The sequence below is a fragment of the Mchenga conophoros genome, linkage group LG15 (assembly GCF_057382185.1).
Source record: "Mchenga conophoros isolate Kocher_MC1m ecotype Shallow Benthic linkage group LG15, M_conophoros_male_GT1.1, whole genome shotgun sequence".
Taxonomy (NCBI): domain Eukaryota; kingdom Metazoa; phylum Chordata; class Actinopteri; order Cichliformes; family Cichlidae; genus Mchenga; species Mchenga conophoros.
In genome coordinates this window covers 39,125,721-39,150,892 of record NC_140540.1, presented here as the reverse complement: position 1 = coordinate 39,150,892, position 25,172 = coordinate 39,125,721, and the positions used below count along the sequence as shown (strand labels likewise).

The window sequence follows — 25,172 nt, the reverse complement described above, 5'->3', positions numbered from 1 at the left end:
ATTAAGCTGCTCTCTTTCTACAGAAGGCCCACCGCATGCATGGGGGGGAGGGGGGGGGGGGGATACCGTGGGCCAGGGCTGTGGCATCTAATGTCTGGTTGTCAGTGTCCTTTGGAAAAGCAAGTGATTGTCCTCAAATCAGATGTCCCAGCAGATTGATCTAGTTTGCCATGCCGGCAAAAGACCAATACACCAAGACAAACAGCCATTTATGCTTTTTACACAGACAGCCCATTTAACCAGGGAACTTGACACAATGTATTTTTTTTTCTATTTAACTAGAAGAATTGTTGTACCACACATTAAAGTTTCAAATCAGTGAAAAAGCAATCGTGCCAAAGAAATGTCATGTGTTTGTTTAAGATGACTGCAATTATGGTATTAACAGAAAACACACATCTCTGTCTCTTTTCTTTTCTGTTTAGTGTTTCACTTACCTTCTAAACTCACCAAGTACTTGCACAATCCTGAGGTTTTTAGAAAAGAACATCTCAGATTAAATAAGGAGGGGATACAGACATTAAAACTAACCTTTATTACTATGATACAAAACAATATTAATGAAGTTGTTAAAAGTGGTACTTCTTACACACACACACACACACACACACAAAAGTTTGCAAGAGCCAAAATCAAATCAAGAAGTAAGGCATATGATCTTTTGTATCACTTGCATCTCATCAGATCTTCTTTTTTTTTGCTAAATCACTGCTATATTTTCTAAAGAATTTTCCAATTTCATATTTCAAAAGTTCCCAGTTACTACAAAATGTATTATTTGTGAGAGCTTTACTCCAATAAAGTTTAATGAATCTCTGAACTTCACAAATCACTTCTTTATGCTCAAGAATGGTACTATTTAACTTCCAGTAAGAGGTTTTAGTGATTAGGGAGGATGACAACGGGATCGATAAGCTAACCATTTTGTGGTCTGAGAGTGGTGTAGGATAAATATCCGTTTTAACTTTTTCTAAATCTTATAAGATAAGCCAAAAATCGATACGTGAGTGTCTGGTTTGAGTCTTATTACACCATGTATAAGCTATCTGAGACGAATGAGAATCCCTCCAAGAATCGACTAAGTTGAATCTTTGTGCAAACAGTCTTATGAATGAGTTAGAGTCTGAACTTCTAGAAGGCCATCTGTCCAAATAGCTGTTAAACACTGTATTAAAGTCTCCACCAAAAATAATAAAAGAATTGGGATATTTCGATAACCAGCGCAGTAGGCGCTCCTCCAACCTATCAAAATATAGTTTATTCTCCCTCTGACAGTTAAAACCATACACACTGACTAAAATATAGATAGAGTGTGCAGCCTCAACTATTAGAAAAATGTAATGACCATCTTTATCTATGTCAGAATTCAAGATTTTACCATTAAATCTTCCTTTAAGTATGCAGACACCAGCAGCATGCTCTGTACCATGGGACATCCACAGATCATCTCCCCATTGCGATCTCCAAAATGTTTTTTCTTGTTCTGTTGAGTGAGACTCTTGTATAAAACAGAAATCTGAATTGAACTGCTTGCAAAACAAAAAAATAGCCTTACGTTTAACATTGTTTCTTAAACCTCTTGCATTTAAAGAAATAACAGACAGAGACATAATGATAGTAACAAAAATTAAAAGTGACAAATAAGAAAAAGCTTAAACCAAGTAAATGAAGAACAGTTGAACCTGGTCACTTAAGAGAGTCCTATATAAGATGAGAACTGCAACCCCTGAGTAAGGAAATTGTGAACTTGAATAATAATAGGAATACAATAGCCTAAAACAATAAAACCAATGTGGTAAAAATAAATAAATAAATAAAATAAATAAACGCTTCACATATGAGCATTGAAAGGGAGCTTAATAGAAATTTTCTTGCTCCATTTAAATAACTAATTATTCAAAAAAAGAATAAAAATAAAAAAAAATAAAAAGAAGCTTATCCAGCTTGCTCATAACATTTTCAGTAAAAATATTGCAGCCAAACTGAAGACCAATAAACTTATAACAAATAAACTGCATCAGTTTAACTCTGATCGTTTTATGAGTCCAACAACAAAAACAAACAAACAAAAAAAGAACGGCAGTGAAACCAAGTTAATCTTAAGATACTTCAGTTTTCACCTCAAAATACCTTGGATCAAATTATAGGGCTGGAAAAATCTCTTTTCCCTCCACGAACGCACGACCTCCTACGAAGAACGCCAGCTTGTTTTCGTTGCGCGCAGCTTCCACAGACGGCCAGAGTCTGTTTCTTCGGGCGCGGTCGTCAGGGGACAGATCCTCAGCCAGCTTTAGGTTGTTACCTTTCAGTAGGGTTGCCAACTCCCTGAAAAAAAAATAAGGGACACCTAGTGGCCAGGGCCGGGCGACCCAATTGTCTTCACCCTTCCCTGTGTGGTGAATTTTTTTAGCTCTTTTTTTTGAGTGTGAATTTTTTTTTTTTTAACCATTTGACTTGAAGTTGATTTAAGTAGATGCATATTCTTTGTGATATGAACACATGGGAAACAAATGATCATTTATCCATTTATTTTTAACGCAAAATGACAACATTAACACAATAAAATAGGTCTCTTTCCTAAACGAAAGACTGGTACGCTTCACTTTTTGTGCAAAATGACAAAATTAACACAAGGAACTCTGTCCTGCTTAACCTAAAATTATATAAATTAATAGAAAACAATAGAAAGAAAAACATTCTTGTAACAGTGCACATTTAGTGCAATTAGAAAAGTGCAAAAAAAGTCTGTGGAACACCTGTAAACACAACATTTCTGCCTCAAAGGTATGGAACGCCAGGACTGCCATAATGAATTAATTAAATACACCATTAAATAATTAATTAAATGAGGCAATAATTAATTAAAATTGGAATTAATTAATTAAATAAATAGTTATGACACATGTAATTAATTAATTATTGACACATTTAATTAATTATTTATGTATTTCACATTTTAATTAATTATTGACACATTTAATTAATTAATTATTGACACATTTAATTAATTATTTATGTATTTCACATTTTAATTAATTATTGACACATTTAATTAATTATTGACACATTTAATTAATTATTGACACATTTAATTAATTATTTATGTATTTCACATTTTAATTAATTATTGACACATTTAATTAATTAATTATTGACACATTTAATTAATTAATTATGTATTTCACATTTTAATTAATTATTGACACATTTAATTAATTATTTATGTATTTCACATTTTAATTAATTATTGACACATTTAATTAATTATTTATGTATTTCACATTTTAATTAATTATTGACACATTTAATTAATTATTGACACATTTAATTAATTATTTATGTATTTCACATTTTAATTAATTATTGACACATTTAATTAATTATTTAATGATATATTTATTTATTTAATTTTGGCAGTCCTGGCGCCTGGCTCTCATCATGAAATAATTTTATCTGTCAGCCTCACCCATCAAACTCAGGGGGCGGGGTTAACGCTGATCGAGTCAAAACCATTGCTTTGGCCTGGTGGCCATTGTTTCTAGCACACAACAACCTGCATGTGGAAGCTAACAGAACTGAACTTTGAAAAACCCTGTTTGTGTGTCACCAAATACCGTTTTAATATTTTTTTAGCCGAGAATGTAGTGGTTTAATCTTCATGTGTCTGGTCGGTTTGTCAAGATACAGCCTCTTTGCAAAAGTGTTTCGATGATTTCGGAGATGTCTGCCCAGCCCAGTCTCACGGCAAAGCGTGGGATAGACCCGCTCGCCTCGCAAGCAATCCCACCGACAAAGCGCAGGCCCCGGTACACAGCTGTAGTAACCCCCGCTGACTTCTTTTACTGAGGTTATATTTATCGATGTTTTATTTCCTGATGTTCTTATGTGTCCTACGTGTTTCAGTCGCCAATTCTGAATTATAACTAACATTAAAAACATGTTTAAGGAGGCGAGAGAGCAAATAAATCTGTTTAACATCTGATCTTTGGGTTTTTGTTCAGTAATCAGTGTGACCTGTGTATAAACGCATAAAAGAGATAACGTTGGTGTTTCCGTCATGTAGTAACTGCTGGCTTTAACTGTACAAAGGTTGTTCGACACTATGAAACACATACAGACTTCATGATGTTCGGCTAATATTTTTATTGTGAATATTAATCATGCTGACCTCGCTCTGTACACCACGCAGCGAGGTCAGTATATCCACGATATCCTCAGCTCCATGAGTTAACACAAAGTTTCCCAGCTGACTATCTAACTTCCAACTATTCCAGAGACGTGAAAATATACAGCATAAAGAAAAGTGTAAGAGACTCAGCAGCAGATTAGAATAACAGTTATACATTTAATAAATCACCAAATGAATCCAAGAAACGAGCAAACCTGTTCCGACAATTTGAGTTTGTATTCCCTCAGCTGCAGACTCGCTGCTGTTTAAATGTTTGAAAAGGAAGATTAGATATAAAAAACGTCAAACATAGACTCAGTCTGCCTTCACATTTGATATGAGGCCAGCACGTATAGTGGCTGTGTCCTGTTTTAAGATCATACATGTAAAATTGTTGTCTGACCTCCGTCGATCCAGCCGCTCAGAGTCCGTGGTTACCATGGTTACTGCATAAGCAGCTATAATGTAAACAGCTGGCACTGAGGAAACCTCCCGGCAGCATATGGGTGTTTATGTTTTTCACTGCAAAAGAACTGTCTGAATGGTTAACTGAAGTTAACTTGGATAAATTATAGTTAAGGAGTATCACAGATAACGCCTACGTGAGCTGTGCGACTGTTCACCACTACACTGAAATCAGCAGGCTATTACTGAAATACACGTGCTATATCATAAACTATGATATAAATAGGGAGGTCCTATTAACATGTTTAGTTTTAAAGGACACCTTCCTGCCTTTAGTCTCATTCATGAGCAGTATTAGTTTTCTTCTAACATCCAGAAGTCTGCACCATGTGTTTCATGTTGTTTCATGTGTTTGTAACAAGCCTTTGATAGGTAAACATCACATGACCGAAAAAGCAAAAAAAAAAAAAAAAAAGAAAGAAAGAAAGAAAAAAAGAGAGAGAGAGAGTGTTGACATAATGTTACGGCTGTGGCCATGAGGACCCTGTGTGGGCTGTTTTCTTTCTGTGTTTCTGTACTGTGCTTAAGACTCTTTCCAGGTCCCTCCCCTAATGAAGAGTAGTGAGCGGCTGATTGGACCATGGAGCGGGTGACTACCTTCAAAAAGCCGCTCTGACAGATCTACAGGGAGAGGGAGAGAGAGTGGAGCGAGCGAGCGAGTAGCTTGACAGCCGACGCGGCCCTGACCCTGACTTTCCCAGCCTGTATTTTTATTGTGTATTTGTGTGAGCGTGAATTGTGAAAGCTGCTCCTAGTGCATTAGCTGAGAGCGTAGGCACTCTTGGGCTGAAGCGGAAGGGGTGAGCCGCCTTTTCTTTTGGAACCGTTTTCTCCTGTTTTCCGGGTAGGGAGCGAGGGATAGCTCTGTCATTTGTTTGTTCTGTTTCTTTCCTAGGGTTTAGTTAGTTTTTCTCTGGTGGGACTTAGTTGGTTTTGTTTATTATTTTGGCCTGGGCTCACCCTGGAGCTATGCTTCTTTTCCTTAAATAAAATCACCTTTTTACTCACAACTGGTTTGGATGTTTGGCTTGGGAACCAGGGCGGGGATTTGTCTCTCTCTCTCCTCCAACCTTATGTGCGTCCCTACACGCCTAGACTAGGGGGCGTAACAATAAGAAGAGAAAATACTCTCAATTATGGAGACAGGCAAATGGTTCATTTATGTTTGATGTGTGTTTATTCCTCCCTAAATATCGTCGGTGAAGTTCGCCATGCACGTCAGATTTTTCTGCGCATTTTTATACCTCTGCCAACAGAGAGAGAGAAAAAAATCACATTCTAACAGACAGCTGGTGCTTAGAATACAGTTGAATAACTATTAAAAAACAGATGATATTTAGATGATAGTTCAGTCTAACACATGTGCCAGTGAACCATTAAACGTCTGTGAAACTATGCAGTTATGAAACGTAACTTTAACCTCAGCCAAACCGATTTGCTCAGTTGTAAATAAAACAGCGAAGTAAACGTGACCCGACAGACAGAACCTGAGTGAATGAAGTCCAGCGTTTAACCACTGAGAGCTAAAACTCAGCTGAGGTTTGAAAGCTGTGTGCCGGTGATTGGACATCAGCCGCTGATGAAGCTGTTCGCCTAGAAAGTGCTCTGTAAGGAAACAAGCTCCAGCAGCTCTGCGCTCGGGGAAAACACTATATTTACTTATCTTGTGCAGAAAAATGCGCTGACATTGCTTTATATCGAGCACCGGCTGCCCAGTTAAACTGTGACTATCACCAGGTAACGTAGGCGTGTTTCTTGAATTAGCAGCAGGTGTTAAACAGCTGACAGATGAGGAGGAGGATGCATGCAGGTAAACTGAGGGTCTGTTGAGCTGATCGCTGGTTTCGTGAGAAAAATGTCAGCTCGTTCTTTATGTTACAGAAGCACAGAGACACAAGACCAGGCGGAAAGAGACGATCGTTCGGTGAAAATGAGAATCTGCGAATGCAACATGTGGAACACGGAGAGTGGAATATGTAAACAAACCGGTTAACGTAACCCCCTCGGTGCGCTCTGCATGCTAACTGTTAGCAGAGCTAGTGAAATCTCTGAAAACATCTGAGCACTTTTGCAAACATGTTCTATGTTGACAACCTGACCAGACATACGGCGCGACATTCGCGGCTAAAACACTGTTAAAAGTGTAGCTGGTGACAGAAAAACTACACCACCACCATTGCTGCCTGTGATTTGATCTGCATTCTGGGATACCTGGCTGCCCCAAGTCTACACAAGCAATCGATTATCTAGGATCGACCTGTTTTGACTTACTTTGCACGGCAACCAATCAAATGTTAGAGAAGCTGCATGGCAGCGTTAACCCCGCCCCCTGAGTTTGACGGGTGAGGCTGACAGATAAAATTATTTCATGATGAGAGCCAGGCGCCAGGACTGCCAAAATGAAATAAATAAATATATCATTAAAGAATTAATTAAATGTGTCAATAATTAATTAATTAAATGTGTCAATAATTAATTAAAATGTGAAATACATAAATAATTAATTAAATGTGTCAATAATTAATTAATTACATGTGTCATAACTATTTATTTAATTAATTAATTCCAATTTTAATTAATTATTGACACATTTAATTAATTATTTAATGGTGTATTTAATTAATTCATTATGGCAGTCCTGGCATTCCATACAAAGGCCTTGACTGTAGCTGAAAGTTGAAGTTAAAAAAAAACAACAAACTCATGAACTCAAGCTCAATGCTACATTATGTGGAAACAGACTACTTTTTCCATTTGTATTTTTTTGAGCTCTTGCTGCAGTTAGGAGTTGTTTGTCTTTCAGTACTGCAGAGTAAAACTCTGAGCAAGACATATCATAATTTAGACTGACAATGAGCTCACTTCTAATTAATTCAGTAGAACATTTGTTCCGCACATCAGTCCACTTATTCTTCATAAGAGAGAAAATCCTCTCCTCAAACCCAGTGGAAGATGGGATGCTGAGTACAAAGGATACAACAGCCTGCATATTGGGGAGGTCAGCTGCCTGAAGAATTTCCATCCACTTCTCTGCTGTTCCCTTGGACTGCCACTTTTCCTTCTCCTGATGTTCTTTGGTGAGGTGCTTCAGAAGACTGGTTGCAGTGACACACTCTTCATAACGCTCATCCATAGAGATGTTTAACCTGCCAATAGAGATGAGAAGTTGACCTAAATCCTAAGTGGTACATAGAACATTTACAGTGGTAAATAAATGGAAAAAATGTATTGTATATGTTTATAACGTTGTATAGCATTTAAACAATACAATAAGTATAGTTTATTTATTATGTATTTATCCATCCTTATATTAAGTATATGAACTCCTTCAATTTGTAAAATAGTGTATAAAAGATTGCATGCGTGTGTATATACACTCCAAACAAAGTTAATGATTATGGTTTTATTTATATATGTTATCTATCAATTGTATTTGTTTATTTTTAACCATCAATACTATTAAAACATGGTTTATCATTTCACTGCTAAATGTTTTATTCTTACCTGCCAGCCAGGTGAAGCCGTTCAATGATCTTCTCCATGTCATCAAAGGAAATCTTCCCAGATGCTAGAGAGAGGGGCTGCAGGTGGAAAAGCCAGTTTTCTTCTGAAAAGTCAAACCACTTCCAGACATAACTGATGGCAGTGTCTAGGAAGGCTGTAAACTCCTGCCTGGCACCATCAGCATCAGATGGCGAGAGATGCTGGAGCTTTTGTCTTGTTAGGTACCCGTAGAACCCATCATCTCTTCTCTGAATAAGTCTTGTCAGGAAACACTCCATGATGGAATAGAGGTCAACAGACGTGGTTACATTCTTCTCCAGTTTTTTCACCACTTCTTTAAACAGACACATGACATTATTACAGAAGAGGAGGTAGACTTCCACAATGTCTGCCTCTCCCTCAACTCCAGCAGCATCTTCTGTCAACTTCAGCAATTCCTTCAGGCGCCTTGGACATTCCTCACCAATGCTGATGAGATATGACTTCAGCGGGTCCCAGTTCTGCAGCAGGCGGGTGATTGCAGGGTTGAGTGACAGCCATCTCGTCACAACATGGCGCAGGATATCATGGAATTCAACGTCACAAAATTCACAGAACTCTTTCAGGGACTCTCTCCTTTTGGCAGAGGTGGAAAAGAAGCTGTATATCTTCAGGACAATATTTTCCACATCTACTGAGAGCTTGTCCAGGGCTTTTTTCACAGTGTTATGAACAATATGTGCATGACAGTTGCCACGAAGGATCTCACTGTTGGTCTCTTTCAATTTTGTGAAGACTGAGTTGTGGATGCCATAATTTACATTTGCATTGTCAGCACTGAATGCAGAAACCTGATCTAAGGATAGCCCCACGTTTTCAAGAGAGCTTTGTATTATTTTTACTATTCCCTCTGCAGACTCATCTGGATTTTCAACAAAATCCAACATCTTGTTGACAACTCCAGCCTCTGGTGTAAAAAACTGCAAGGCCAAGGGAAACATCTTCCGATTTCCCTTGTTTGAAGCATCAGTGTGAAGAGAGAATGGGAGTGGAGTTGCACCACTTTTCAATTTTTTGATCACCTCTTCTATTGCCTTTGGAGACAGGACATCTGTGACAACTGCTTCAGCTTTCGTCCTCCCACAGGACATCTTTTTGGCAATACTGGAGTCATTCAGCATTCGTACAGTCAGTTTGAGTGCACAGTCACCCGAGTTATAACTTAAACCGTGCTTTACAGTGTGGTAGACATGGGTCACCTCTGCAGCAGTCACCTATAAAATAGAAATATATATATATATATATATATTACAGTATATCTGTATAGTTTGTGTAGTTTATCAACTGACTTTAAAGTATAAATTACGCATGCAACTTGTAAGAAATGGGTATGGTCATATATATGTATGTTTTCAATATAATGTGTATTCTTTATATATATTCAATTCAGTAATACTTTATTAATCCCAGAGGGAAATTAGGTGTTGTTGCAGCTCAGACTAATCAAGTCTTCAAAGAGTTGTTGAAGACCACAATCACTGTGGGAAGGAAGGATCTCTGCCTTGCCTTGAAACGGAAGTCTCTTCTGTGTCAATTTATTCGGGCTTTGTGGCTTCAGTTGAGGTATTATTTCAGCTTTTCTAATGCTAATCAGCTGCTCCAGTTTGTAAACCCACTTGTTCCCATGATTACGCATCATAACTCATCATCATTATTCATCTATGTATTACTTTTATGTATTAGTCATCTATTCGTTGTAATCATCTATCCTTGTTTATTACACAAAACAAATTATATTATCAAACTTCTGGCCACACAGTGCTGATATTCATTGCACATGCCCATATTAACCTTAACCAGAGGGTTTAAAAAAACAACAATGTTTACATACCATATCTGCTTCTGCCGTGGCCTGGTGGACAACAAATTGGTCAAGGGTTCCTCTTTCTTTCACGCCCCTCATATTCATCATGTGCCCACAAGTAGAAGCATGCTGCTTAACGTCAGTCAGTCCACCATGGCAAATGGAAAAAGTGCGCCGGCACAATGTGCAGTGCGCTTTATACGTGTTATCGCGCACTTTTCCCAGCCAGTTGTTTTCATTTTCCCATTCCTCCCTGTATTTTTGCAACCTTTTTTTTTCTTTCTAGGAGGGGAACAAGCACTGTTGTTCAAAGGTGTACTGTCGTCCCAGAGTCGCGCCGCAGTGTCAGTGTTTGTCTCTCTGTTGGCCATGCTGATCATCTGTTGTCTTCCGGTATCTTCTCCGCACACCTTTCCTCGACCAATTAGATAAGCGGTAATCTGAATCGTTATACTCGTGCTAAGTGTGCTGTCAGCTCATTGGTATCAGAGCAGGAGAGGGGCTGGGAATTATGTTTTCAAACAAAGCGTTAAATCCATTAACATTTATAGACTTTTTGTGATTCTCACTGTATTACGGGACAAAGTGCGTCCCTTATTAGCTCAATACCGGACGTGTACTTTTGTTTCTAAATACGGGACGATTCCGTATTTTAAGGGACGGTTGGCAACCCTACCTTTCAGGTAGGTGGACTTCTTAGCAGCGCGCCAGACAGCATCGCGGTAGATCCTGGATGTAAACTGAATGATGATTCCCCTGGGTTGGTTGTTGTTGGACCTCTTGGGACCGATGCGGTGGACGGTGTCAACGACGTCGGGGAATTTATCTTGCATCTCCGGTATGACTGATCTACAGACTTTGATTACCTCCTGCCGCACGTCCTGCTTGTCCCTCTCGGTCAGACCGTAGAGCTTCAGATTCCAACGCCGTGAATAGCTCTCCAGGTGAGAGATGCGCTTTTCCTGTGCTTCAGCGATTGCTTTATATTTTTCGAGCTGTGCCTCAACACTGACAACTCTGCTCTTCATATCATTTAACTCAGCACAGACAGCATCAAATGACTCCTTAACAGCTGTGATATGTTCAGTGTTCTCTTGGACAGCTTTTTTCATCTCGGAGATGGCTATGGAGTTGTCACTCACCATTTTTTCAAGTGTCTGAACTCGAGTTAATCAACATGGTAAGTGATGAGAGCTGGGAGAGAACCGTAGATGTCTCCGTATCCGCAACTTTTCTTAGCTTACCCGCGGGAGAGGCACGTGGAGTGATAGGGAGAGGGGGAAACTCTTCTTCCATCCGTGAATACTGAAGCGGTTCGGAAACTGCCTCCAAATAGTCGTGCATGGAGTCGATGAGAGTATTTTTAGTGTCGGCGGGCATCTCAGTAGCGAGAGAAGACTGAGCAGCTTGGCTAACATTAGCAAGCTTGCTAACGGAGCCGCTGTTAGCATGCAACTTCTTAGATTCGGTCTTTCTCTTCTCGGGTTTGCTCATTTTGGTTCACAAATAGATACCAAAATGAGAAGTAAAAGATGACTATTGCGTAGGCGTAAATAAAGTCTCTGTTCACTGTGTGTAATATATATTTTTAAAAAGGCCAGGTTCGCAGAGCTCAGCGATACGTGACTGCTCAGAGCGCCATCTTGGGCTCCCCCCCCCCCCCTCGAAGAGTCACGATTGCGTTGACTATCAAAAGTCGACGCGTTGTTTGAAGCTTTGTAAGATCCCAAAAGACGCAGGAATAAGTAGTAGGATTTAAGAGTGTAATAACGGACTGAAACAGAAGATGGCAGCACTGCATGTACAAGGATGCCAGCTGCCGTTAAACCCCGAAGAAGAAGAAGTAGCTCTGTCCCAGAATTCATAGCGCAGCCCAGCTCAGTTTCCAACAATGGCGGCAGCTAGTTAGTTTTAATATTACTCTTATTATTCTTTATGGGTCACAAAATAAACGTTTCACATATTTTCAGGCGAGACTGTAACTGTGTAAACCTCAAATATCTGCTCAGTTTATCAAGACACCACATATTTTCAAAAGCGCTCCGACGTTTTCGGAGACGTCTGTTACCCACTAGCTCGATAGCGAGCCGGGGGCTAGGTCACTAGAGCCGTGAGAACACCGGACTCCTGGCAAATCGTTTTCAAACCCACCGCAGTCTTTCGCTACTCAGGTTAAACATATATAGGTCACTTAGATAACTTAAAAATGTTATCGTTTGGCTTTTTTTTAGTATTTTATTTGTTCCTGAGTAAATCGGTTTGGCTGAGATTAAAGTTATAGTTTCTGTAAGCAAAGCAAAACTGTTTATGTGAAAAACTGTAAAATATAATTTCAGTGTTCTGTAAAATATAATTTCAGTGTTCTTTTTACATTTCATAAGAGTAAAATCCTTGTAGGAGTAAATGTATCCAAGCTTCTGACAGATGTGACAGATGTTTAACTTATTGTTGTTTACTTGTAGTGTACAATAAATAATCAAAAACACAGGATTATTGTGCAATGCTTCATTACTCATTAATCTTACAAATGTTGAAAGGTAAAAGTGTTCAATAAAATCCTAAATATTGCAAAATGCTGTAAGAACTCTTCTTTCGCTGCTTTAGGACACATCCCATTATATTGACTACTGTACACACACTACTTAATATTTAAGATACAAAAAATACTGGTTTCTGTGCATGCATCTGCAGTGAAGGTGTGTGTTGTTTTGCCATGCAGCTTTTACTTGCTTAGGCGCAGTCAAGCACTCTTCTTCATTTTGCCTACCATGAAGTTAAGCCAAAAAACAAGAAAAGAAAAACGATTTTTCTGGTATCTGAAGTATAACAGTTCCCTGAACTACCTCTGATAGTGTCCTCATCATCATAACATTCCCTTTATTTATGATTAGTTATCTTCATCTTCAGAGGTGTGGGTGACAGTTTTAGTGTTTGCTTTAAATAACAAAAAACAACAAAAACTCAAAACAAAAACTTGAAATATATATATTCTATATATATATATAGAGATGCTCACTCCTGATTGGACACTGAGCTGCACCACCTTCTCCTTCACTCCTCCACCTTGCTGTCCTCTGTGCTCTCTCTTCTCCATCTCCAGGGGATAAATCAGAGTCTGAGCACCAAACCTGTGGACTGTTAATCTGCAGATAAGAAGGAAAACACGCAGAATTCTCATGTTTGCCATTTTTCATACCGTATTACTATAGTATATTAGTTTACCAGTCCAACAGATTTATTTTCCCAAATGGATCATTACAGCTTTTGCCACACTGGTCCACTTGATTGTCAAAGTGTATTAGCTCTTTATTATTTCTTTCTTTTCTTTACTTTGAAATTATTACAATCAGAACGGACAGGACTGGGGATGGGAAAGAGAAAGATGAAGAAAAGAGAAGTTGGGAAGATGCTCAACAGAAGGAGATGGAAAGCAAAAAGATAGGAGAAGAGAGACACAGAGAGAGGAGACACTAAAAATCTGTTTGATCACCTGCTGGAAAAATAAAAACAAGCAAAAAGAGAAAAACACAGTAGCGAAACCACAGCAAAAACCAACATAAGCACAAGTTATAGTAAATGATAAATATCTCCACATCCCGGAAGGGCCTGATCGAGCCACAGGGGCCATAAACTGACAGTTTATTTATAACTAGAAATAATAAAGCAGTTGACGTGTTTCAGGCTGTGACTTTTAGTATCTGTTGGTACTTCATCACTTTGAATAAGTGTAAGTCAACACCAGGCCGCACTTTCAGTCTTTCCATTAAACAAATGACCAACAATCCATTGTTTTCACCATTAAACAATAAAATATGCTTCTTGACTCCTTGATGCAGGTGCCCACCTACGACCTGGTTTATTAATACTAAGCTAAAGAGGAAAGCAACTCACTGTAGTTCTCACAGCTCAGGACAAGCAGACACCTGATGTTGAGTGACTGAATGGAACTAAAACAAGAATTCATAATTATGTTTGTCTGCCATGAACACGTGATGATAAAACTCTGCATATGCAGTCAGGAGACTGATGACCTGTGAAATGAGCTGTTAGAAATGTGCAGATATGTGTAAACATTGATCAGCATTTAACATCCAGGATGGAGCAAAACTTCTGACCTGCATGTATGAGAACCTTTAATCACATCATCTTTGTAGTGAAATAGCTGATGACTCATTAAACGTTTCCATGTAATTTATCCACAGTGAAAAATATTCACTTTGCTGGATCTGAAAATCACGTGTTCATTTCATTAGACACTAGCAATACCATTAAACTGGACCTTATCATTATCATATAGCACTAAATGTGAGACTGTGTCATATAACAATCTATATATGTAATATGTGTTTGCCTGAATCTTCCAGCACAAACAGAAAGACGAGCTGTTGTCTGAGTATCAACACAAGTACACACCAGAAATCGTTCAGTAAAGACAAATTTAATAAATGAAAGCTGGTGAGAGGGCCTTTGATGTTTCTCTTTGGATCATCCTGTTGTTTGTCTCCCAGTGTCGTTACTGCTCCTCTCCTTTCAAAGACAAACACCAAATAACACCAAATGAGAGTGAATCCCTTCAGAAACACTCCTGGTTATTGTGAGCAAACGTCATAACATGATGAATGTATTTACCATTTTACTGAGGGAAAATCTTCTGTGTGGAGTTTCTTCTCATCTTGGCTCTTTTTCCTGACTTTTAGAAACAAGAGGCAGAAAAGAAAGAATAAAAGTTAAAACCTCAACAAGTTTTTTAATGTTTGGGATGTTTTAGAAACAACCTTAAACACTATTTACTACTTACCACTTTGTTCATTCTTGCTGACGTTCACTCTCCTCATCTTCTCTCTAAAGGACAAATGACAGAAAAGAGGGAATCATTTTAGTAACTTTATCAACCAGGTGAGCAGAATTTTAGATATTTATCAATATTCTGATTAAAAGCAGAGTGAATACTTATCTTTTTACGAGAAAGGGTTCAATCCGTCCTGTCTTAGGTCTTAATGTCACCTTGGCTCCTCTGTTTTCTCTGAAAAACAAAAGACAAATGGGAAGAAAAAAATTAGTAAATGATTTCAGCAACTAGAGGAAGTGTTCACTGAGGAGGAGCTGTCATAATAATATAAAATCAATATATACTTATCTTTTTTTTAATGACAGTTTACAGAGCACGCTGGCTTCGCTCCTCCCTCCGCTCCTCTCTGAAAGTTAACTGGATAAAGGATAATAACAATTAATAACATCATCAAAACAGACAAACCTGAAAGAATTGCTGATCAGAGCTGTGACAGAGTCACAGATTAGTTGGATGTATACTTATCTTTCACAATGAGAGCGTTTGCATAGACGTCTCTTCAGGTCTTTTTATTGTTTTCTCTCTGGAGAGGAAAGTGATGAGACTGATGAGGAAATACCAAATACAAAGACTGACAAAGGGAACTGAAAAAGTCTAACCAAAACCTATACTGGGGGAAAACTGTAGGAAACAGAACTACTGAGGCAAGGAAACACGAGGGGACGGAGACTAACACTCTGACAAGGGACAAAGGGAGACTGACACTATATTTACACACAGGAGGCTGATTATGGGAACTAAGGACACATAGAAACACAGCTGAACCGAATAAGAAATGAACAACAAGTCGAAACAAACTCTAATGACAGTTCAACCAGTTTCTAAACACAACAAATAACTTTCAGGATGTTTCAACAATGTGTAAAATGAGTTCTTATCTTTTTTTGTGAGAGGGCCTTCAATGTTTCTCTTTGGATCATCCTTCCATCCATTTCTTCTGCTTAACCATTGGAGCCATCCCAGCTGTTATGGGGCCAGAGGCGGGGGTATAACCTGGACAGGTCAGTCTAACACAGAGAAACAGACAACCATTCACACTCACATTCAACCTAACTGCATCTCTCTGGACTGTGGGATGAAGCTGGAGTACCTGGAGGGAACCACAAAGGCGCCAGGACTGTCTTGCTCTCAGATGACGCCCGTTCACGCTGCTCTGAAGACCCTCAGTTGTCTTTGGATCAAATAACACCAAATGAGAGTGAATCACTTCAGAAACACTCCTGGTTATTGTGAGCAAACGTCATAACAAGATGAATATATTCACCATTTTACTGAGGGAAAATCTTCTGTGTGGTGTTTCTTTGCAGCGTGACTCTTTTGCCTGACTTTTAGAAACAAGAGGCAGAAAAGAAAGAATAAAAGTTAAAACCTCGACGATTTTCAAATATTTTAGGACATTCTTTTAGAAACAACCTTAAGCACTGTTTACTACTTACCACTTTGTTCAGGCTTGCTGACGTTCGACATGCTTCACTGTATATTATAATCTCAAGCGCTTCCTTGCTTGAGTCGGGCTCCGGATGCTGCTCTCTTCCTCCGCCTTCCTCTTAGCACGCTTTGCCGACATATTTAGAAAACGGCAGAGCACCGAAGTGAGAACTCTGCCGTCCGCGCTGTAGTCTGTTACTCTCCAGCGGTTCTTCATCTCAGTGTCCTCTGTTTGGTAAACAGTGGAGATGACTCTGGTGACGGGGAGGCCGTCGACAGTCAGGGTGCGGACACAGTTCCTCCGATCTGCCTTCAGCACAGCAAGATCTGCTTTCTCTGGAAGAACTGGAGTCAGGAAGCGTGGATGAGAGCTGGAGCCCGCAGGCGGCAGCATCATGCCAGCTGGTGAGTCCGTAGGAGGAGAAGGAGTGGTGTTCTCTCTCTGGCTCTGCCTCACATCGACAAATGGTGTCGTCACCAGGTCCCGGTGGAACCATCCTTTAAAAGGTATGCAAGGAAAGTCCTTGGACCCAGTCACCAGGTTATGGTAAAGAGTGAGGACCAGGTGGGACATGGAGTTCAGATGGCTCCTGCTCAGTTCACGGTTCCTCAAGTTAGTGACGACCATCTGAGGTGCAGTGACTGGACTCACCAGATCAGCTACGAGAAAGCAAAGCGTGCGTCTACGTTAATCATGTGATCACACAAATTAAAGCCTGGATTTAAATTGTCCAGACATGGCTTTACATCATCATAAGCTCTTCCACACACAAACAGTAAGAAGCGCCCAGCAGAACTCATTGTTTATGAAAGCCTTCACATTTTTCACCTGGTAAAAGTTTTCATGTGTGTAAGGCTGCGTGGATTCCCATACGGAAAAGAAATAGAAAAAACGTATAAAACCCATATGTTAAAGAAATAGAAAAAACTTAGAAAAGATTTGCATCAGCTTTAATTTGCTCCATATATAGTGAATCATATAAGGCTTGTATGATTTTCTCCTGAAAGTGGCCACTTTCGGGTTACTTTCATACATGATAATAAAGTGGATCACATAAGGATCATGTTAAAACTAAGTATGAGTTATATAAGGAAAGTAAATGTCAAAGTATGTATTCCATAGATGTTCCATATAATTTTTGCAAAGTTTTTAAGTACATATTTGTCATAAAGACATATGCTTTACATATATGAACAAAATCTGTTATATAAAAATTTTTTATATGTAAAGTAAATGTAGTTTGCAGGGCAATAATCTCTTTTTTTAAATGCTTTTTATACATATATTCTAAGAATATGTTAGATTACATATGTTTTCTCTTTATGTTCCGGCAATACATTATTATGGTAAACTATTCTTTTTTTTTTTACATTTTTCTTCTAAGAATTCTTAAATCTCATCTCATAAAAAAAACCTATAAACTTAATTACAAATTAACATTACTAGAAAAAAAAATCTATCACATATGAAAAAGACAACAGTATCATTTGCCCCTGCTTGACCAACATCAGTTAAAAACTAGCAATGCAAAGACAAACTCGTAAGCCAACATAACTTTCTTTGACAGGTCGGCAGTCAATGTATTGTAATACTGAAGAAAACAAAAACAAAAAACATGAATACTGGGCAATCTTTAAATTCAATCAACTTTTATTATTCTGATATAACAGTCACATACTAATATTTCACAGAAATATTTAACCTAATCTAAGCTCTATTGTTTAAAGAGCATGCTAAGCTGCATACCTTTTTGCTGCAAATTTGTTGAACTTTTACCTGCTAACATGAGTAAAACTTTGGAGGGCAAAAAACCTGCCCACTTAAAAAACAAACAATCTATCTTTAATAGATAAAACATGAATTGGCATTATAATAACATGCCAAACGAGACATCGAAAGTCAAGTTATGGGGATGCTGTGACAGAGACATTTTTATTTCTGGCCCGGAGTTCTGTGATCTTGGCATTGATTGTAGTACCAATGCTGGAAGGATGGGTCCCAGGCCACTTCTCAAGGGTTGCACCAATATATGTACAAAAATGCAGGGGGAGGGGGGGGGGGGGGGGGGTGATGATGACAAGAACAGAATTAGTAGTGTAAAAGAACCCAATGATCTTAAACAATAGTGCAATGATCCTGCATTAATCAGTCTTAATATCTAATGGTGCCAGCTTTGAAATTTGCAGACGATGCATGGAGAGGTTCACTACATTGACTACATTTACATACAGCCAATATTCAGGTTATGGTCGAGTTAGGCTCACTATTCAGGTTTCTGAAACATTCGGGATAACTCATTCACATGCATGAGATGAGAGAGTCACAGAGAGCCAGACGGCACATACACAAAGTTCCTCTACTCAAAAGACCAGGATTCCGTGGGAATAGAACATGTGCAAAACACAAATCCATTTTCATTTTGATGGCGATATGCCGATAGAGGTTTTACATGACCCTTTTCTCGCCAAAATATTGGGTAACTCCAAGATTTATATTTGGATTTTTGCCGGTATTTTAAAGCCATGTGTGACCGGGTTATTGCTAGCATTCCAGTTTTGAATGGGTTATCGGCTGCATGTAAACGCAGTCACTGAAATACATCAAATGCAAGAACATTCAGAATGTAAAATACTTATCTACCATCATTTGTTACTTTGAAGTTGGACAAACAAAATGCACCATAAAGGAAATGAAACACCAGAGAAATCTAAGGCCTACAATAGTATGTCATGAAAAGACCATTCATTCATCTGGATATAACTCAAAAAAGATCAACTAGAATCCTCTATTTGGTGGAGGCCTTTCTTCATCAACAATAATATATGCATAAATGTTAAGAAGATATTCTTCATATGTGTGGCCCTTGTTTTTCATTGGTCCTTTGTTATCTTTAAATGCCAGAAGTGTGGACAACTGCGAAAACATGCCATAAAAAGCTAAAAACTTACTGTAGATGGCATCCAATTTATTTTTGTCGAGCGGTAAACGTGCATCTCCTCTGCCTCGTTTTCCCCCTCGAAGATTGCTCACTAGCAGTATTTCCACAGGGAAGACTGCTGTGAGCAGATGCCTCACAAAGGTTGTAGATGAATTTGCATTAGTAGCATAGGCCCAGGCCAGTTTCTCTACCATGACTCCAGTCCCAGGATAAATCTCCACCTGTTCCAACAAAAAGACATTTTGATCAATGTAAGAGACGTAAAGAACAACTACATACCTTTCCAGACTTAAAACTCTGTTTCTCGTCTAGTTTTGAAGGCAGTGACATTTATGTATATTCCCGGAGCCGTCGTTCACCTGCAATGTCCGGATGCTAAGCTACTGGATTGCAAAACTTTTTTCTGCATCACTTGTTACTCGCACAGGCATTCCCATGCAAAAGTGAAGCTTTTGTAGAAAAATTGTAGTTTGCCTCTGCTCCACCAGGGGCTGGCTCTAAAACAGAGTCAATCCCCATAGACTCCTTTGTTAAGAAGGGAAACTTTACAGCAGAAACACAGTCAATGAATTTAACACTTGAATTAGATCCATCATACTTATAAGTAGAGTACCAATTTAAAAGTTTTGACATATTTTCCCATTAAATCTAATAGGAAAGTCTGTCCAAACTTTTACTGGTACTGTGTTCAAGGTTGGATCAACTGTAAGTAGAAAGACAGTAGATCCAATTTATGCACTTCATCTATTTATTCTTTAAAATTCCATTACCTTTGATGACTGGGATTCCTTTGTTGATAGAATGACAGATGCTGGTGTTGAGAAGGATGAAGTAGATTTGGGAGGGGGCAGCAGCGAACCATCTGATGATGAACCGGGCGTGGACTGCGGAGAAATCTGGGGAAGCTCCAAACTGGATCTCTTAAGAGGTTCAGCCAAATTAATCACCTTTTTCATCGTCTTCATGAGTTCTGGCACATCTATATATAGTAAATTAATAAAAAAAAATGATTACCAGAATGGTTTATACATAGGCTAGAGTGACTTTTTCAAATATATTGGCTGTTTAATTGTTAAATTAGTGATAGGAAGTGATACCTTGGACAAGCAACTCCTTCAGTTTATCATTCTCTTGTTTCAGGTCTTGGATCTTCCGCTTTAGACCAATTACTGTCTTTTTTGGACTTTTTTCACCATAAGCGACTGAAGGTGGTGAATGACTGTACATTGCAAGGAATTCCTGTGCAGGGTCTTTCTTTGAAGGAGCCTTTGACTTCTGGACATGAAAAAAGATAGCGAGAAAGAAGAGGAATTTACATAAAATAGTCAAAGCTGCCATAAAAGTTATGAATCTAAAGTGTAAAGACAACAGATTCAATAGCTGTGCCACAAAGTGTAGGGTGCATACTTCAAAGAGCTGATTTCTTAGCCACATACAGTACCAGTCAAAAGTTTGTACAATTTTACAATTAAATATAATGGGAAAGTGTGTCCAAACTTTTAACTGGTACTGCACATCACAGAAGGAGGGTAGACAGCTGGCCAAGGAGAATCTCATGAAGAAGCACCTAACTGCATCCAAGCCTCGTGCCGCTGTTCATTCCCAGAGCACATGTGCTTGTAGCCATTCAGACACCAAGGCTATTAATGAGCTGAAGCAACAGATGCAGAAACTGCAGAGTCAAATGGCTGCTCTTCTCTCACAGAAATCTCAATTCTCCAAGCCAGCACCACCTCAACTCAGATCAGCACAACCAAGACCCAGCAGCAGTGCAACCAGTTCCCGGCCTAGAGCAGGCTACTGCTTTAAATGTGGAGAGGATGGGCACATGTCAGCAGGATGCGCCAACCCTCCGAACCCGACACTGGTTCTGAAAAAGAAGAAACAACTTGAAAAAAGACAGCAGGCTTGGGACAGCAATAACAAATCATCAAACTAGAGGCAGTCTCTGTGGAGGGACAGGCGGAGGCTGCAGTCGACTCATGTCCCAGTTACAAGCAGGATGGACATTCCATCACATTGCCTAAAAGACTCACGATTGGAGGAACTGTATTTGACTGCCTGTTAGACACTGGGTCTCAGGTAACCACCATCTCTCACTCCTTCCACCATGATTATCTTTCTAACCATGAGATACAACCTCTGAGAAATCTCCTGGAGATAGAAGGAGCGAATGGCCAAGCTGTTCCATACCTTGGTTATGTGGAGCTGAACGTGACTTTCCCTCCCGACTTCTTGGGTTCCACCACAGCTGTTGACACACTTGCCCTGGTAGTTCCTGATGTCCAATCAGCTCAACAGCCGTCAATACTGATTGGTACAAATACTCTGGACTTGGCATATGAGAAAGCATTCTCAGACCAACAACCCTCCATTCCAGCCCCACATGGATACAGAACGGTGCTGAAAATCCTTGAGCAACAATACAGACTGGCCAACAGTAACCATCATGGAATCATCAAGCTGCACACTGACGGACCACAGACCATCCCAGCTGGAAAAACTGTTCCCTTGGAGGGGTTAATTTGCGGACGCTGCCTCCAGGCCGAGAAGGCTGTGTTGGTGGAACATCCAACTTCGTCGCCTCTGCCAGGTGGCTTAATGGTCCCATCTTGTGTCATGGATTTCCCTTCTCACCAGCCATACCACTTACCTGTGGTAATCTGCAACCAGTCTGATCATGATGTAACCCTCCCAGCCAAAGCCATCATTGCAGAGATCAGTGCCATTCAGTCTATTCAGTGTCAGGAAAGGAGTCATGACAGTATGCCTCCTAACCCTGTGACTTCTGGGTTCAACTTCAACTTTGGTAACTCCCCCTTAACACCGGAATGGAAGAGTCGTATTACTGAGAAGTTAAACGCCCTCCATGATGTCTTTGCAAAACACGACCTTGACTTTGGGAAAACCGACAAAGTGAAACATCAGATCAAGCTCTCTGACCCTACTCCCTTCAAACAGCGCCCAAGACCAATCCATCCTCAAGAACGGGATGCTGTGCGCCAACACCTGACGGAGCTGGTTGACTCTGGGGTCATCAGAGAGTCAGAGTCACCTTTTGCATCACCCATTGTCGTGGTGCGAAAGAAAAATGGGAGTGTGCGGCTCTGCATTGATTACCGGAAACTAAATCTGCAGACCATCAAAGATGCATATGCATTGCCAAAGTTGGAGGATACTTTTACAGCTCTCTCTGGATCAGAATAGTTTTCAGTCCTTGACCTTAAATCTGGTTATTATCAGATTGAAATGGAGGAGGAAGACAAGAGCAAAACAGCATTTGTATGTCCACTTGGATTCTATGAGTTCAACAGAATGCCCCAGGGAGTCACAAACGCACCCAGTACCTTCCAACGACTAATGGAAAAGTGCATGGGAGAAATGAACTTGAAAGAAGTCTTGGTCTTCATTGATGACTTGATTATTTTTGCACCAACGCTTGAAGAGCATGAGAGGAGACTACTGAAAGTCCTTCACCGTCTGAAGGAATTTGGACTCAAGCTCTCAGTTGAAAAGTGCATGTTTTTCCAGAAATCCGTTAAATACCTGGGGCATGTTGTGTCAAAGGATGGTGTGCAGACAGATCCAGATAAAATCGAGACACTTAAGTCCTGGCCGGTTCCAAAGACTCTTAAAGAACTCCGCTCTTTTCTGGGTTTCGCAGGATATTACCGTAGGTTCATCCAAGGCTTCTCCAACATCGTTAAACCTTTGCATGACCTTACTGCTGGATATCCTCCATCACAGCGGAAACTCAGAGCCACCTTCAAGCGAGAGCAATATTTGGATCCTAAGGAACCACTTGCCAGTCGCTGGACTCCTGCATGTCAACAAGCCTTTGACACCATTATCAAAAAACTCACCACAGCACCAGTACTTGCTTTCGCCGATCCCCAGAAGCCTTACCTTCTCCATACAGATGCTAGTTCTACTGGGCTAGGAGCTATTCTGTACCAGGAGCAACAAGGACAAAACCAGGTGATTGCCTATGCAAGTCGTGGTCTGTCGAGGAGTGAGTCAAAATATCCAGCTCACAAACTGGAATTTCTGGCTCTCAAGTGGGCTGTTATGGAGAAGTTTCATGACTATCTCTACGGCACCAACTTCACTGTCATTACTGACAGCAACCCACTCACCTATCTACTTACCTCTGCTAAATTAGATGCCACCAGTTACCGTTGGCTCTCTGCTCTTTCCACATTTTCATTCAAAATCATGTACAGATCTGGTAGGCAAAATCCAGATGCTGATGCTCTCTCTCGCAGGCCACATGGAGAACTCTCCAATGACCAGATGTCCCAAAAGGAGAAGGAGAGAATTCTCCGATTTGCCCAACATCATCTGGATCAGTCTTCCTCAATTTCCATCGATCAACACACAGTCAAGGCCCTTTGTGACCGGCAGCTCGTTTATAGTATGGCTGAAAAGATGTCCACCACCGCACTCATCCAGTCACTAACTGCCCATGCCGAAAGTTTGCCTGACAGCTTCGTCAACGACACTCAGTTTGCACCTCCTGTTGTTCCTCAGCTGACGAATGCTGAAATCGCTGAGAGATAGAGGGAAGACCAGACCCTGAGGCATGTCATATTGCTGCTAGAGACTGGGGAAAGTCCTCCTTAGAGATGGCACGATACCACTTTTTTATGTCCGATACCGATACCGATATCATAAATTTGGATATCTGCCGATACCGATATGAATCCGATATAGTGTGTTTTAATCAACAAAACTGTTTTTTAAATATCTTGCTGCATTTTGTATAAGTTCATACTCAAGTTTAAAACAACAACTACACTAAAGCTATTCTGTTATACCTGTATGCAAAAAAAAATATTTCATAGTTCAGCAATACTGATCAATCTAATAAACTTAGACCTACACCATCCTCCCTATTCTGGTATTTTAAAGAGTACTTAGCATAAATATTAAGCAACCTAACTAATAGGGTTCCAACTCCCAGCAACAACAAAAATAAATAAATAAAAAATAGGGAACCACCCCTCACGCTCCACCTCATGATGCTTAATCAACGTAATCAACCTTAATTTGATGCAGTGTGAAAAAAATACACAGAAATCAATTATTTTTCAAGAAATATTAAATAGATTCAACATCTTTCTTCAACAAAATTGCAGACTGCACAGATGGTACCTTCCCAAAGGAAAAAGTACTATAGCTTACTAGGGTATATTAGACTTAACAGTTACTATATACAATAATGGACTTCTATACATTTTACATCAGATTAAAACTTTGGGTGTAAGATTCAGATCAATATTAAATAATTAAAAGCTCGACATTTTAAATGAGAATAAGAAAGAAAAGTATGTCTTTGTGCCCTCTTTTCCCTGTTAACGCCCTATCGGCCCCCCTGGCTAAACTTTGCTAGATCCGCCCCTGCACAGTTACCAGCCGTCAGCTACGTAGAAAAAGATCCTGGAGTAGAAAGTAATAATAAATAAATTCTAACAACAGCTGATCAAGCTTAAACGTGCTGCTGTTGTTCAGCCGCTGGTTTCCTCTTTCTGGTGCAAAGTGGGCCAAAAGCAAACAAGAGACACGGACTCGCGACAGAAAAGCCGATCAGCTGATCATTAAGCAGTTTCATGATTGAAGTAGCAGCCGGAGAGCGAGAGGCAGTCGCTCGTTAAGCTTAACGCAGGAATGCTTTACAAACATTCAGAGATGGACTTACACACTTGCTTTACTTCTCTCGGGGATAACTTTGTCGGAGATGAAATGCCAGGTTGCTAGCGAAGCTCCACATGCTATCCAGACCACCGACAGGTCCCGCATGCCACAGCCGCTCTATCACGTGATGCATACTGCTCCGACGTGCTAACGTTCTGAGGTGAGTTACGGCGTGTTGCAAGTTTTGTGAGGTGCTTTCGTGATATTTAATGGATCGGATTACATTTTTTATTTTTCTCCGATATCCGATCCAGTAATTTAGGTCAGTATCGGACCGATACC

General features: G+C 39.7%; 2 protein-coding genes across 4 annotated transcripts; both read right to left on the bottom strand.

The window, feature by feature from the left end:
- Nucleotides 1-526: 526 nt before the first annotated feature.
- LOC146558885 (uncharacterized) lies at nt 527-11,620 on the bottom strand. 3 transcript variants are annotated; one of them, XM_085247734.1, is made up of 3 exons: nt 10,657-11,620; nt 8,138-9,390; nt 7,246-7,779 (listed from the first exon to the last, which is right to left on the bottom strand). In XM_085247734.1, exons 2-3 carry the CDS (start codon nt 9,295-9,297, stop codon nt 7,335-7,337), a joined length of 1,605 nt encoding a protein of 534 aa, XP_085103860.1. In that variant the 5' UTR covers nt 9,298-9,390; nt 10,657-11,620; the 3' UTR covers nt 7,246-7,334. The 3 variants fall into 3 exon arrangements, with proteins under 3 accessions (XP_085103862.1, XP_085103860.1, XP_085103859.1); XM_085247733.1 differs by lacking the exon at nt 10,657-11,620 and adding an exon at nt 10,008-10,586; XM_085247736.1 differs by lacking the exons at nt 7,246-7,779; nt 8,138-9,390 and adding an exon at nt 527-2,302.
- Nucleotides 11,621-14,397: 2,777 nt separating this feature from the next.
- On the bottom strand, nt 14,398-20,156 carry LOC146558884 (uncharacterized). Its single transcript, XM_085247870.1, has 9 exons — nt 19,967-20,156; nt 19,207-19,417; nt 16,266-16,917; nt 16,094-16,154; nt 15,920-16,000; nt 14,931-15,836; nt 14,779-14,818; nt 14,610-14,670; nt 14,398-14,507 (listed from the first exon to the last, which is right to left on the bottom strand). Exons 1-3 carry the CDS (start codon nt 20,150-20,152, stop codon nt 16,310-16,312), a joined length of 1,005 nt encoding a protein of 334 aa, XP_085103996.1. The 5' UTR covers nt 20,153-20,156; the 3' UTR covers nt 14,398-14,507; nt 14,610-14,670; nt 14,779-14,818; nt 14,931-15,836; nt 15,920-16,000; nt 16,094-16,154; nt 16,266-16,309.
- Nucleotides 20,157-25,172: the final 5,016 nt, after the last annotated feature.